Source organism: Perna viridis, chromosome 10, assembly GCF_037379345.1.
Source record: "Perna viridis isolate PV_CMFRI_1.1 ecotype Kerala chromosome 10, ASM3737934v1, whole genome shotgun sequence".
NCBI classification, from domain to species: domain Eukaryota; kingdom Metazoa; phylum Mollusca; class Bivalvia; order Mytilida; family Mytilidae; genus Perna; species Perna viridis.
In genome coordinates, this window is record NC_142454.1 from 6632752 (window position 1) to 6645569 (window position 12818).

The window sequence follows — 12818 nt, forward strand, 5'->3', positions numbered from 1 at the left end:
AACAAGTCTGAAACAGAAAGTAAAAGTTAATGGATACTTAACACTTTATATTCATATACCAGTCAAAGTTTACACAAGATCGGAGAGGTTATCATATTTACCTGCGATTTAACTATGTGATAGATGGAAAAACACGCAAGGTAAGTAAACACTGTATATAGCAAAATATTATTTCGTCCAAGTAAAATTAAAGCAGCAATATCATTTGGCCCCCTGCATTATTGGAAATATAAATATGTTTTATGACAGAATGTTAAATAAATGACTGCATGTTCAACCACATTTGTAATATATCACCTTTCAATGATTGAAAATATGATGTCCCAAATTTGGCATATGTGCGAATTTTGTATGAAGAATGCCGAATTTTTTGTCACAGGTTTACATCTTAAGTGTCTCCGCCATCTTGACCACGCTATAACCTTGGTTCCCTTGATTACTCTTTATTGTTAATGATTCCTAAATGCCTCTTTGATAGTTCAAATCAGTTAAGACACCACTGGGTCACGTTAGCGGGACCATTTAAATAACAAAATTAGCATTTCCCTCATTTTGCTGTAATTGGCAGATTTTAGGTTTCTATTAAACTGAAAATTATTGAAATGGGGAAATTTTAAAACCACAATTCAAATATTTAATCACTCATTTAACATTTACTAAAAACTAATTTCTCTTGTAGTATAGGGGCCAATTACAGAAGACTAATAACAGCCTCATACGTACAAATCAAAACATCCCGAATTTATTTCTGTAAAAACCTTTATCGAAGTGATGATTTAAAGACATCATTTTTCTCCACTGGAAGTTAATTTCTTACACATTGCGTCTTAGGCATGGTTGCAGCCCCGCCAACATCCTCCGCGGAGACAGTTTAAACTTTAGCTCGGTATTCTCCAAAACGGTGATCAGTCATGGTGCATCGGATAAACATATACCAGAGTCTTTCTTACGTTAAATATTCTTTTGTTTTGGGTTACTTTCACAACACCTTCCTCCCACGGTAGGTTTCTGTGAAAATGATCATTTTTGTCACTGGCGACCATAAAACCATATCTGACCTGAGATCGATTCATCTCAGAGAACATTTGTCTCTTGTTAAGATATGCAGGCAGCTCTTTGTCTTTTGCATCGTTTAGAATTTCAACAATTTTTTCCTATCTCCTGTTTTCGTTTTACCCATCTTCATAAAAAATATATTTGTGTATGTTTGGCTTTGATCTTGTTATTCGAATCCTTTTGACGTCATGAGTACTTTCCCTGTGATAACGCAATCTGTCAGTAGAAAATAATGTGCTGAAGAGGATTACTATCTTTCCACATACAACACACTCTGTTGATGTTTCCATCTACGGAGATTTTCTAATAATAACTGAAAATGTTACACACAAGTCGAAGAAGAAATTGTATTTACAACTAAGAAAATTTCACAATATCAACTGTTAATGATATGATATGAGACGATCACTATATTATACAATGTTGTGAACCAATAAAAATATATCACATAAAAAATGAAAATGAAGGAAACAAGACGTCACACAAAAAACTAAAGCACTCGCAGTATGAACTCCCATCAAAAACCGGGAGTGACATCAGTTGCTCCGGAAGGGTAAGCATGTCCTGCTCCGACAGTGGCACCCGCTATGTGTAAAGTATCAATATTAGTGATGTACGAAAAACCCGCAAAATGGATTTTGTAATACTATATAACGCTAATCATTTTTGAAACCTTGAAATTTGTTATCCGCGAATATTTTCATTTGACGAAATCTGCAAAAATTAGTAAACGCAAAAATTATAAACGTTTGTAGTATAATCCGCTAATAATCTAGCAGCAATAATACAGTTCTACGACACGTGTCAAACACTATTGACATTATCAGTTTAAAACGATACTGTTGTGTCGACTTGACTCAGCTTCTTCTGCTGCACGCCTTAATTTCATAAGTACCATAAATAATTGTTCTTTTGGATCTAACAGGGTACATTGACCATTTAACTCATTCACACTTGGTCCTAGACAATAAAAAAACAACATAAACTGTGAATAATCCCTAAAACCGGTGTAATAATTAACCATTTTGGGATTATTAACAAAGATTTCAATAGAAAGAATGGCATTCATACTAGTGTCACATTGGGTTCCTTTTGTTGAATATATTGGTTCAGCCAAATATGGTGTACTACATGTATCTGATACTGCACTACTACTAGTGTCTCCCACCGTGACACAGGACTGCACATCAGTGATATCTGGAAAGGTATCATTCTCTTCCCTCAACTCCTTCCTACGCCTAATGTGTTTGCATCTTGGACTTTCTTCTTCCACTTTGGGTTGAAAATTGAAAATAGAAGGAACAGCATCAGGTTTTAACCTTGGACACTCCCCTGTAAAATATGAAAAATGGCTTATGAGCAAAATACTTTAAATAATTAGTCAAAAATAGAAATTTGGTGTTTGAGAGAAGGGATGTTCCTGATCACTATTCATGTAAATTCAATGCAATGGTTAGTGATGTAACGATTAATCGGAAGATCTAATCAAAATGGGCTGCAGATGTTACTAATCCATTATAAAATCAATAATTGATTAATCAGAAAATAAGCAAATTTAGGGATTTTTAATTTTTTATGCAAAAATTGCTAAAAACTATGTTAATTTTTTAATTAAATTCAATCATTTCCATAAAAAGTACTGTCCAATTTTATAATTGATTAATAATCGATTGTGATCTTCCGAATATTTCCGATGATTGATTATGAAATATTTCCGATTCCCCAACACTAGCAATGGCGTATATATATATATATATATATATATATATATGTCTTTGAGCTGCACTAACAACAATAACCATGAGTGAAAATAATTTCAACAAAACTTTACTTAATAGCAGATAGAACACACACATGTTCTTACAGTCTACTAAATTGAAAAAGGCGATTTGAGCACACATGGGCCCCTGAATCAATGTCTGAATGTTACAATACTCATATGAATGGCTTCTAACACCTCACAAAGTAGCCATTCTTATATTCAAAAGTCACATAAACACTAGACAGCAATTTCCTCTGACATATGTGTTATACAAATTTCATGAAAGTATATGAAATCAAAATAAAATTTAGAACCACTTAGTCCCTTACATACTTAAAAATTTATACTATAACATTATATATTATTTTTTCTCATATTTAAATAGTTTGATACAAATCCATTTATTTAATCTTCATTCTGTAATTTTCTTCCCTTGCATGTAAGGCTTGTTGTCAAAATAATCGTAGATATCTTACACATTCCTCTTTTTTCGCCATAAAACTGAAAGAAACAACAAAAAACCACAAAGCAAACAAAGTCAAAAATCATGCATTGAAATCATTTGATCAACAAGTGATGCATTTAAAATCTAAAATGTACAAAAATTATGCACATAGATTTCAAACATTTTTATATACTTTGTGTTCATATCAAATCTGTTTGTCTTTTTCTGCATCACCTACAAGTTGCATTAATGCACATGAAAATGTTTACCTTTTATACCAAGTATAAGTGTATTGGGTCATTTTATTTATTCAGTATTACAAATCTATACTTAGTACATAGTGTTCTACATCATGCCCATACATGTACATGTATGAATATGTCATGCATGTGCAATGTAAACAATTACATGTATTTATAACATATACAAATGTTGTACATACAACTAGAACTGTATGTAAACAATGAATAATTTTTGCATCACTTTTTGATAAACCATACAAAATGGGTTGACCATTTAACATGAGGAGGGCTTTTTTTCTTTTTACTTACAGAATTAGGGCGAGATTTTTTAGCTTTGAGATTTACTGCAACAAAACATCATTCTTTTTAAGTATACATAACATTTTTTTTCAAGTCATGTAACATGTAGTAATCCTACAAGTATGAGAGAAAGTCTCTTCCATTTTGTTTTTATCCAAAAATAAAGTAGAAATATTTTTAAACGTTTACAAAAATTTGTCTAAAATACAAGAACCAGTCCAATTAGGTTAAATGGTCATTCCCTAAATAACATTTGAAGAAAACATTTAAAATCAGAACAAACATAATATACATGTCATCATGTACGTGTATATTAATTAAATGGTAGCTTAACAGTAAATATTGTTTGGATCATTAGAAAAGAAGGGATGTGAAGTCATTGCACTATATATTTTTGTTCATGTTGGTCAAACTTGATATATATATTGATGTATTGTGAAATATTGTTCCTTTTATTGCAATGTCTGGTTATGTATAATGAAATTAATGAAGTCAAGACACTGAACTGGATATCAATTTAGGTAAATATATATGGAACATTTTAAGGCCTAATATTTCTCATGACATTGGGATCACTGCCTCTCCTTCCCGCACCCATGTGCACTTTAAAAGGCTTATAGTAGTGAGTACATGTGTGTGTAGTATATTTGGCACTCATGACTCTACCCATTCTTTATATAATTTAGCAGTCCCTAAAATGCAAGGATTCACACTACATTTTGTATACTACAAGGAGTTGTGATAATAAAACACTGTGATATTTATGGAATTTGTTCACATTACCAAAATATTTCAACTTCCTGGTACACAATGTTCATGACTTCATAACCCCTCTATTATCTAATGTTGTTTTCCCCAAGTTTGATAACCATACGGACAGTTCAGATAACATGTTTCTCAAGAAAATACCTTCAATATACAGTTTCAAATACAAACTAGTGTATCGGTAACATATCTAACCTAATAACGAAGGTAAGTAATCCGACGAGTCGAAATGTTGTTTACAAACAACGTCAAACTGAGACGGGGGGTCTCACTAATTAGCGACAAGAAGTGACAAGAGCCGACAAGAAGCGTCAAGAAACGACAAGAAGCGTCAAGAAGCCGACAAGAAGCGTCAAGAAGAGAAAAATAGCGACAAGAAGAAAACAAATAGCGACAAGAAGAAAATAATAGCATAAAGAACAATAAAAAGCTACAAGAACCCTCAAGAAGCGTCACAAAATCAGAAAAAGCGACAAGAAGAAAAATTATATAGATAAGAAAATATATTTTCATTGTTTACAGTAATGGTATATTAGATTCTGCTGCACATTTTTGGCTAATATATTAAAGTCTCACCAGTATTTTTTAAAGTGTAAAGTTTCCTTTTTTAAATTTAACATTTATTTTTAGCTACAAAACTTGACAAGCGACAAGAAGCCGACAAGAAGCGTCAAGAAGAAAAAAAGATCCGAAGAACAAGATTTTTATGCGTTGCCTGTCTTTACAGTCTAAGCCACAGTCACCACAAGGATTCGACATCCTTGTTTTGTATATCCCTTGCCCAAGGGGTGTAGTAAACCCTGTTCCTAAGGGTTTAAAATTTTAAACCGATACTTCAATGATATCTCCCTTGCCCAAGGGGTACAAAACCTGTTCCTAAGGTTTATAGAATTATTCGATACTGGAATATAGGAAATTATCCTTGCCCAAAGGATATTATTAACCCTGTTCCTAAGGGTTTTGATCAACACCGATGGTATCAATCTGAATGTATTTATTCGAGAAATCGTAATCGTACAAACGTAGCAGATTCTTGCAACCGAACGGAGCCGTATTTTTTGCAAGAATCGAATAGAATATGCGTGATCATGAATTTATGTCAGAGTGGTAGTTAGTTGTGGCTTCATTAAACTTGGGCGAGTAAAATTTAAATAAACATGGATGTATTATTTATAAAAAGATCAAATCCTTTAAATGTTACAAAAACATTCCATCAATGTTTTTATTACTATTAATCATAAAGTTATACTTTTACATTTACCCAAGCTAATTATTACATTAATTACATGTTCATTTGCATAATTATATTCATATTATTATTTACTCGAAATGATCAAAGAATAATTTGCTTGCAAATTAAAACTAATTAACTTAATCTGACCCACGTGCCGTCGTCAATTACACGGCTTCTTGTTATTGCCTGAAGGTAAACACGTGTGTATGAATAATTATGCACAAGGCCGCCCCAAAACAATATACAAGCCAATTAAATTACAGGAAAAAATAGACAGAAATTAATGCTTATCTCTTAATCAATCTGAGGTTGCTAATTAATTTTTTTTTCTATTTTTAATAGTATATTTCTTTATTTTATTACTTAATATCTTTTGAATTTGTATAACAATTCTTATTGGGTTGATTTATTTTTTATTTTTATTTGCCTTCTTGTCACTATTGTTTCTTTCTTGACGCTATTTTGTGCCTTTTTATCACTAATTTCCTTCTTGTTTTCTCTCTTGTCCCTAATTTTTCTTCTTATCGCTATTTTTCCCTTCTTTTCGCTATTTTTTTCTCTTTTTATCGCTAATTTTCCCTCTTGTGGCTATTTTTTTTTCTTGTCGCTATTTTTTTCTCTTTTTATCGCTAGTTTTCCCTCTTGTCGTTATTTTTTTCTTCTTGTCGCTATTTTTTTTCTTCTTGTCGCTATTTTTTTCTTCTTGACGCTTCTTGTCGGCTTCTTGTCGCTTCTTGACGCTTCTTGTCGCTAATTAGTGAGACCGGAGACGGGTTCCAAAGGCCCTTTGTCTTGGGATCTGTCCGTTTAATTGCTATCCTCCACTTCAAAACTATGTCAGGTCGTTTAAAGGGGAATCTGTGGCCACCAGAATTAGTGCAGGCGGGCACACAGCAATACTGGGGCATTTTATTCACTGGAATAATTGTGTTTACCGCATCTCCACTGGCCACAGCTTTCTAAAGAGTACCGAGGCGTTCCGAAGCAAATAACTGAAAGTACCGAAGCGCCACCTACCGAGGTAAATATACATGGGCGAAATCCATTGCTAGACTCATGTAAAAATACATAGAAGTTTTTACTTATGATATTTAGAACCATTAAAAAAATCAACCAATGTTTAAAATACTTGACTATAGTGCAGTCATTTCCTTACTTTATTACAGGAAGTTCTAGATCTAAGTGTAACATGGATTTAGATGGATTCGGAATACCAACGGAAGACTTTGAACACTTCCGAGAACTTGTTGAGGAGGGAGGGGTACACAATCTCTCCACCTTTTTGTCAGAAAAAGCTGACGAGTGGAAAGAATGTGTACTAAATATTGCAGTGTGTGGAGAAACATACGTTGGTAAGTCGACGTTTATCAATAAATTACGGGGCGTCGACGAGAACGACGAAGGATATGCACCAGTCGGGATAGGGGATACAACTCTCGCACCTACTCCTTACAAACATCCGAAAAATGAAAAGATGGTGTTTTGGGACCTACCCGGTGTAGGAACTCTAAGATTTTCGAGAGACAGGAGTTATCTAAGGACTATAAAAGTTGAGAGGTATGACTTTTTTCTTATTTTCTCTGACCAGTGTTTTTCAGAAAATGATGCATGGATTGCTAGAGAAATCCAAAATCTTGGGAAAGACTTCTTTTTTGTCAGATCGAAACTGGACGAAGGAATTTCAAACGCCTCGAAAGATGGCCAATGTGTGGAAGAAGTTATTCCAAGGCTTCATTTTAGTTGTTTGAAAAATTTAAGAAAAGCTGGCGTAAAAAAATCAAAAATATTTATTATTTCGAATTACAACCACGAAATAGGCCAGTTCGATGATTTAATGACAGCAATCTTAGAAACATTACCTTGCTCGAAAAGGGAAGCAGTTTTACATACCATCGGACCGCTTACACATCAGATAATAAGAGAGAAAAAGAAAATGTTACAAAACAGAACATTTCTTAAGGGATTTCTGCCTGCATTCTCTTCCATTCCTTTGATTGGAAAATTTTTCAACGACATCGAATTGATTGAAGAGGAGTTGGAATATTGTATGGCACAATTTGGCCTCGATGAAACCTCACTTGATCGCCTTTGTCACGACGATAAATCCTTTAAATACCAATTAACATCGTCCTTGAAGAATTACACAAGTTTAAAAGAGAGGGGCGATAGTTTGAAAAAGAAAATCATGGCATTTGCTTCTCTTCCATGGGTCAAGAAACATATTGTTGGTTTCAAGGAAAACATAGTTTTTTGTCTTATGAAAATAGCAGCCGATGGAGTGTTGTCATACGGTACAACTGTGTACTTTCTTAGAGAACAAATAAATTTAATGGAAGAAGATGCACATGTTCTGGTTGAACTAGTACTAAAACAACACAGAATGTGAAAGAGTATTGGAAATATACACAGTACCTTACAAAATACAATATAGAAATGAATATTAGTTGTATGCAGTTTATAACATTATTTGTCATTGCTTTGTTCCGCAAACTAGTTGGAATTATTTATATTCCTCTAACATTGCATGTCTGGCAGCAATAAATTATAAAAATTGTAATAATGTCAGAATGTACAATTAAACCATTGCTTTTCCGGAAAATCGCTGGATTTCTTTTCCCTTATCGATATTTTTTGTTTTGAGTACTTCTTGAATACAATTTATTTGAGATGTAATTGGTTCTAATGCTGGTAATGAAAAGTTACCTATTTCGGCACGTGTATTTGCAAAATCAACATATTAAGTGGAATGTTTGTATTAGGAACTAACTACTGGGTCGATTCCACTGCTGGAGTACCAAAGGTCCCCAAGGAAATTTACCATCCTAGTAGTCAGACTTGTCTAACCCAATTTATGTCTTTAGATTGTTTATTAAAAAATTGCAGTATTAGTATCACAAAGTTCAGACGCGCTATATACTGTGGATTCCTCGGTGATGAATATATTTTCTCATTCGATTTTTAGCTTACAAGGACCAGTCAGTTAATGCCTTCAATTGGTATCGGTAAACAAATTTTCAAAAATCTTATTATCCTCTGAAACTACAGGTTCAATTGGAACCAAACTTAATGTTATTTAGTGTATCATGTCCAGAACTTGTGGGAATTTTTTTATCTGTCACCAAACATGTCATTGCTACTTAAAATAGACTGTACGGGTCGAATATCATTTTTTGTAAAAATCGCAAAAATTATTAGGTTAAGACAAATTCTGACATAAATAAGTGTTCAGCAAGATGAAATTTATCCATGGGAAAATTTTTGTGAAATACTGTTGACTCGTGTATAAGAATTATTGCCATTTTAGCTCACCTGGTCAAAGGTCATGTGAGCTTGTGCCATCCCTTCTCGTCCGTCAACGTCGTCGTCGTGGACAAATTTTCGGAAAACTTCTTCTCTGAAACTAGAAGACCGACAGGATGTAAACTTGGCATGATTGTACCTTAGAGTATTGTGCACAAAACGACTGTTGGGATTTATGATTCGTGAAAAAAACATGACCGCCGTTACTAAAATAGAACAGTGGTCTGAAGGCAGTTTTTTTTCTAATAACTCAAAAACCGTTGCCTATAGCAAAATTCTGACAGAGAGTAATATTGTTCTGCATCACGAGACGGACTGATCCCGAAATCCAAACAATTTCTCTGCTGATGTAGGCGTTACGGCCTCTGAAACATTTTTGGGGCATTTTTCGCTTGTGCAACTTTAATAATCTTCTCTAAAACCATTGTACAAAATTCAATGTAAATTTGTTCCTAAGGGTATTCCACACAAAATGTCCGTTGGAATTTTTAATCCGTGAAAAAAAAAACATGGCCGCCGTTAATAAAAAAAAGAAAGAGTAATCAAGGGAACCAAGGTTATAGCGGTAATCAAAAGAATGCAATTCAGGGACAAAGACCCGACATGGAAAACAGACATGCACAACAAAGAACATAAAGTAACCAAAACCATACATACAAAGTAACAAAAGCAAATGAGCAACTCGGACTCCACTAAAAACTTGGTGCATGGACCAGGTGCACCGGTAGGGTAAGCGTCCGCTGCTTTTCTAGAAACACCCGCCGACTTGCTCATAAAAAGTCAAGTCCGGGGTAGACAAACGAGGAAAGGAAAACTATGACCCGTTGAATAAATCAGTTTTCATGATGCTGATGGATACATCATAACGATCCACGAGTTCATGATGACGACCATAAAACTTCTATAGTGATGACTTCAATCTTGTAGCAACATAAACCTGTTCCAGAAGCCTATTTGTTAGAGTTCTAGTGCGATACAAAAAGTCTGCGTAGTTTCGGGAAGCTCTGGTATAACGTATGAGTTGTGATATGAAAATTCCATACGTTGGTGATGAATGGATGTTGCTACAGATGAAAGAAAGTTGACAATACGGAATAATAAGTTATCACGTTTGTCATATATTTTCGTCACGAGTTTTCCCTTTGATCTCGAAGTGTAGGTCAAGATATGGGGCTGGCTTCATATGTCTGTAGTGTTGGGTAGATGCGATGTATAAAATCCTCAAAACTAGGATTGTTTAAAGACAATACAACATCTATATACATATAGCGAAAACTGAGATCAAATGATCTGGCTATACGATGTTTTTTTGTTCTTTTTTCTTTAAATTTTTTTATCAGATTAGCTGGTCAGTCTCATAGCAATGAAGGAATTCGTCAGCGAGTAGCGGTGCACAACTTTCCAATTAGAATGCTGACAGTCTGTTGGAAAACACGGCCACCACAAATATTTTGTTGATAAAAAATTCCTTCAATCTCTTCGTTTTATTTAGAAGATGATTTTTAGAAAATGTGTTTTCTTTTACAAAGTATGGAGACTGTCTACTAAGTACTATATACTTGAATCTAGGTATTCCGTCTTTTTATTTGGCCAAACAACGATGTATGATGCTTTTGCTTTTGAGTCGGAGTTTCAAGTGAGTAAGTGGAACAGAAGTTTGAAGGATAAAAAAGTCATAGGTCTTGATGCTATCACATTACTATTAAAATCTAGCATTGAGAGTTTCGCACTTTTCAGGATCCACATTGAATTGATATCAGTGTTATATTGCCACCTCATTTTACAATATTCTGTTTTAGCGTCTAGTGTGCGTGTTCTGAGGGTCCTTTTTATATCCGCCTACAAAAAGGGGGTATGCCTGGCATTTTGATGATGTGCGTGCTTCCCTCCGTACTTCGTTATGCCGAGTAGTATCCTTCCCTGTTGCTCTTCCCACACAACTAAATGAAATATTAAGAAACTGTTACAGAATATAAAACATTAAAGATGTGCACTCCTATTTCAAGTTTTGACCTAAATTTTCTTAATCATTTTTTTTTTTTGGGGGGGGGGGTAACAAATCAGGGATATTGCCTTTCATGAATAAGGGTACAAAACTCTTATCATGAACGCCTCCTACACCACTGAACCGATTTAATTTACCTTAATAAAATTTAAAATTTATTAAAAATTGATGAAGGGCACCTCTTATTTCAGTTTTTGATCTGATTTTTTGGGAGAGTTTTTAATATCAAGACGTATACTCTTTCTCTTATGAGTATATGGAAACTATATCTTAACCAAAACTCCACTGAATAAAACATAATGTACTAGTAGCTTTCATAAAATCTTTATATATTCCAAGTGATTCTCCTTTTTCATAATTTGATTAAAAACAATTATTTGGGGGTATTTCGATGTTTGATGACTGTTGTGGAGTATATTGACTATATGGTGTCTGGGGAGGGAACTGGAGTATATTATGAAATGAAAATATTGACATCAATTGTAAATAAAAAAAAAACAAACAAAAAAAAAAACAAACAAAAAAACCAAAAAACAAGCAATACAAAAAAATACAAAAAAAGCGTAAGAAAACTATACGAAAAAATAACAAAAATAAACACTTCACTTTAACCTAAAGGAATATACATGGGATCTACACAAATCTTTAAAGAAGCGAAGTACCCCGACTCCACATTAAAAGAATGGTTCAAGGAGGCCTCAGTAGGGTAACCGTCCTTTGCTTTTTTTAGAAACACCCAGCTGGAAACATTGATCAGTCGACATAGTAAAAACCAATTAAGATGATCACTTAAAATCTGGAGTTATTTCTTTTTGTAATTTGTATTTGTTGTAATTTTTTTAATTTGATTTGTTTTGCTTTTTTTCTTGTTGTTGGGGTGGTCGTGTAGGAGGTTTTAAGGGAAAAAAATGCCATCTATCTGGTAAAAGCAGCATCGTCTACAGTGGTGTCATACGGGACAAATGTGTATTTTCTTAGGCAACAGATTGGCTTAATGGAAGAAGATGTAAATAGTTTGGTCGACATAGTAATTGAAAAACACATATTGTAAGAGTATTGGAAAAAGGCTTTGCAGTTGCGTTGAAAATACTGACACCAAAATATTTCATTTCAAAACGTAAAAGTTCTTTTCTGGACAGATAGATTGATTGTATGAAAAAAAAATGGGACCTTAAGTAAAACCTGTAACACTGTGGAATTTAAGCTATATGTCCTACAATGTGCACGTGACCCTGTCTTCAATGGCAAAGCCTACCAATTAAAAGCGAGGTAAAAAAAAGTAGTCCCGACAAAGCTCATAAATATTCATAAAAAATAAAAGGTCAAAATTGCCTCCTTTTGGCATCCATCCTTTTCAAAGTGTCTGGACCCGGCCCCGCATTTACACCTTACAATGAAGTCAAATGAATGATCTCTATTAATCATGAATTTTTTATTCTAACAATTTTACAATAATTTATTTTACTTAGGATTTTATTTTAAGGTATTTATTTTTAACTGACTTGACACGTTTTTATACGGGCGCATCAATTTGCTCCATTTTTCAACGTCATTCATTCATATAGTTTCAGTAATTTTAAACGAAGGAAATAGGTTCTTGTACTCGTGAATAGTGAAGAACGTTGATATCTTCCACTCGAGTGGGAAATTCCGCTACGCCCTACTCGGGAAAAGACGGAATTTCTCACACTTGTGGAAGATTTCCCAGA

The 12818-nt window shown here is 33.8% G+C and overlaps 2 protein-coding genes across 5 annotated transcripts in view; one reads left to right on the plus strand and one right to left on the minus strand.

Annotated features, from left to right (window-relative positions):
* Window positions 1-8403, plus strand: LOC148604313 (interferon-inducible GTPase 1-like). Its single transcript, XM_088547908.1, has 2 exons — window positions 1-140; window positions 6971-8403. The coding sequence occupies exon 2, from the start codon at window positions 6994-6996 to the stop codon at window positions 8188-8190; it is 1197 nt and encodes a 398-aa protein (XP_088404034.1). The 5' UTR covers window positions 1-140; window positions 6971-6993; the 3' UTR covers window positions 8191-8403.
* Window positions 717-12818, minus strand: part of LOC148604314 (uncharacterized) — a 19067-nt gene continuing 6965 nt past the window's right edge. The window contains exons 3-5 of one of the 4 annotated variants that reach the window (XM_088547913.1): window positions 9114-9204; window positions 3295-3319; window positions 717-2388 (exon numbers count right to left, since the gene is read on the minus strand). In XM_088547913.1, coding sequence (XP_088404039.1) covers window positions 1880-2388; window positions 3295-3319; window positions 9114-9143 — 564 coding nt within the window. In that variant the 5' untranslated portion in view covers window positions 9144-9204 and the 3' untranslated portion in view covers window positions 717-1879. Of the gene's footprint in view, window positions 2389-3294; window positions 3437-4714; window positions 5839-9113; window positions 9205-12818 lie in introns of those variants that run through there. The other 3 variants (XM_088547914.1, XM_088547915.1, XM_088547912.1) reach the window with 3 other exon arrangements.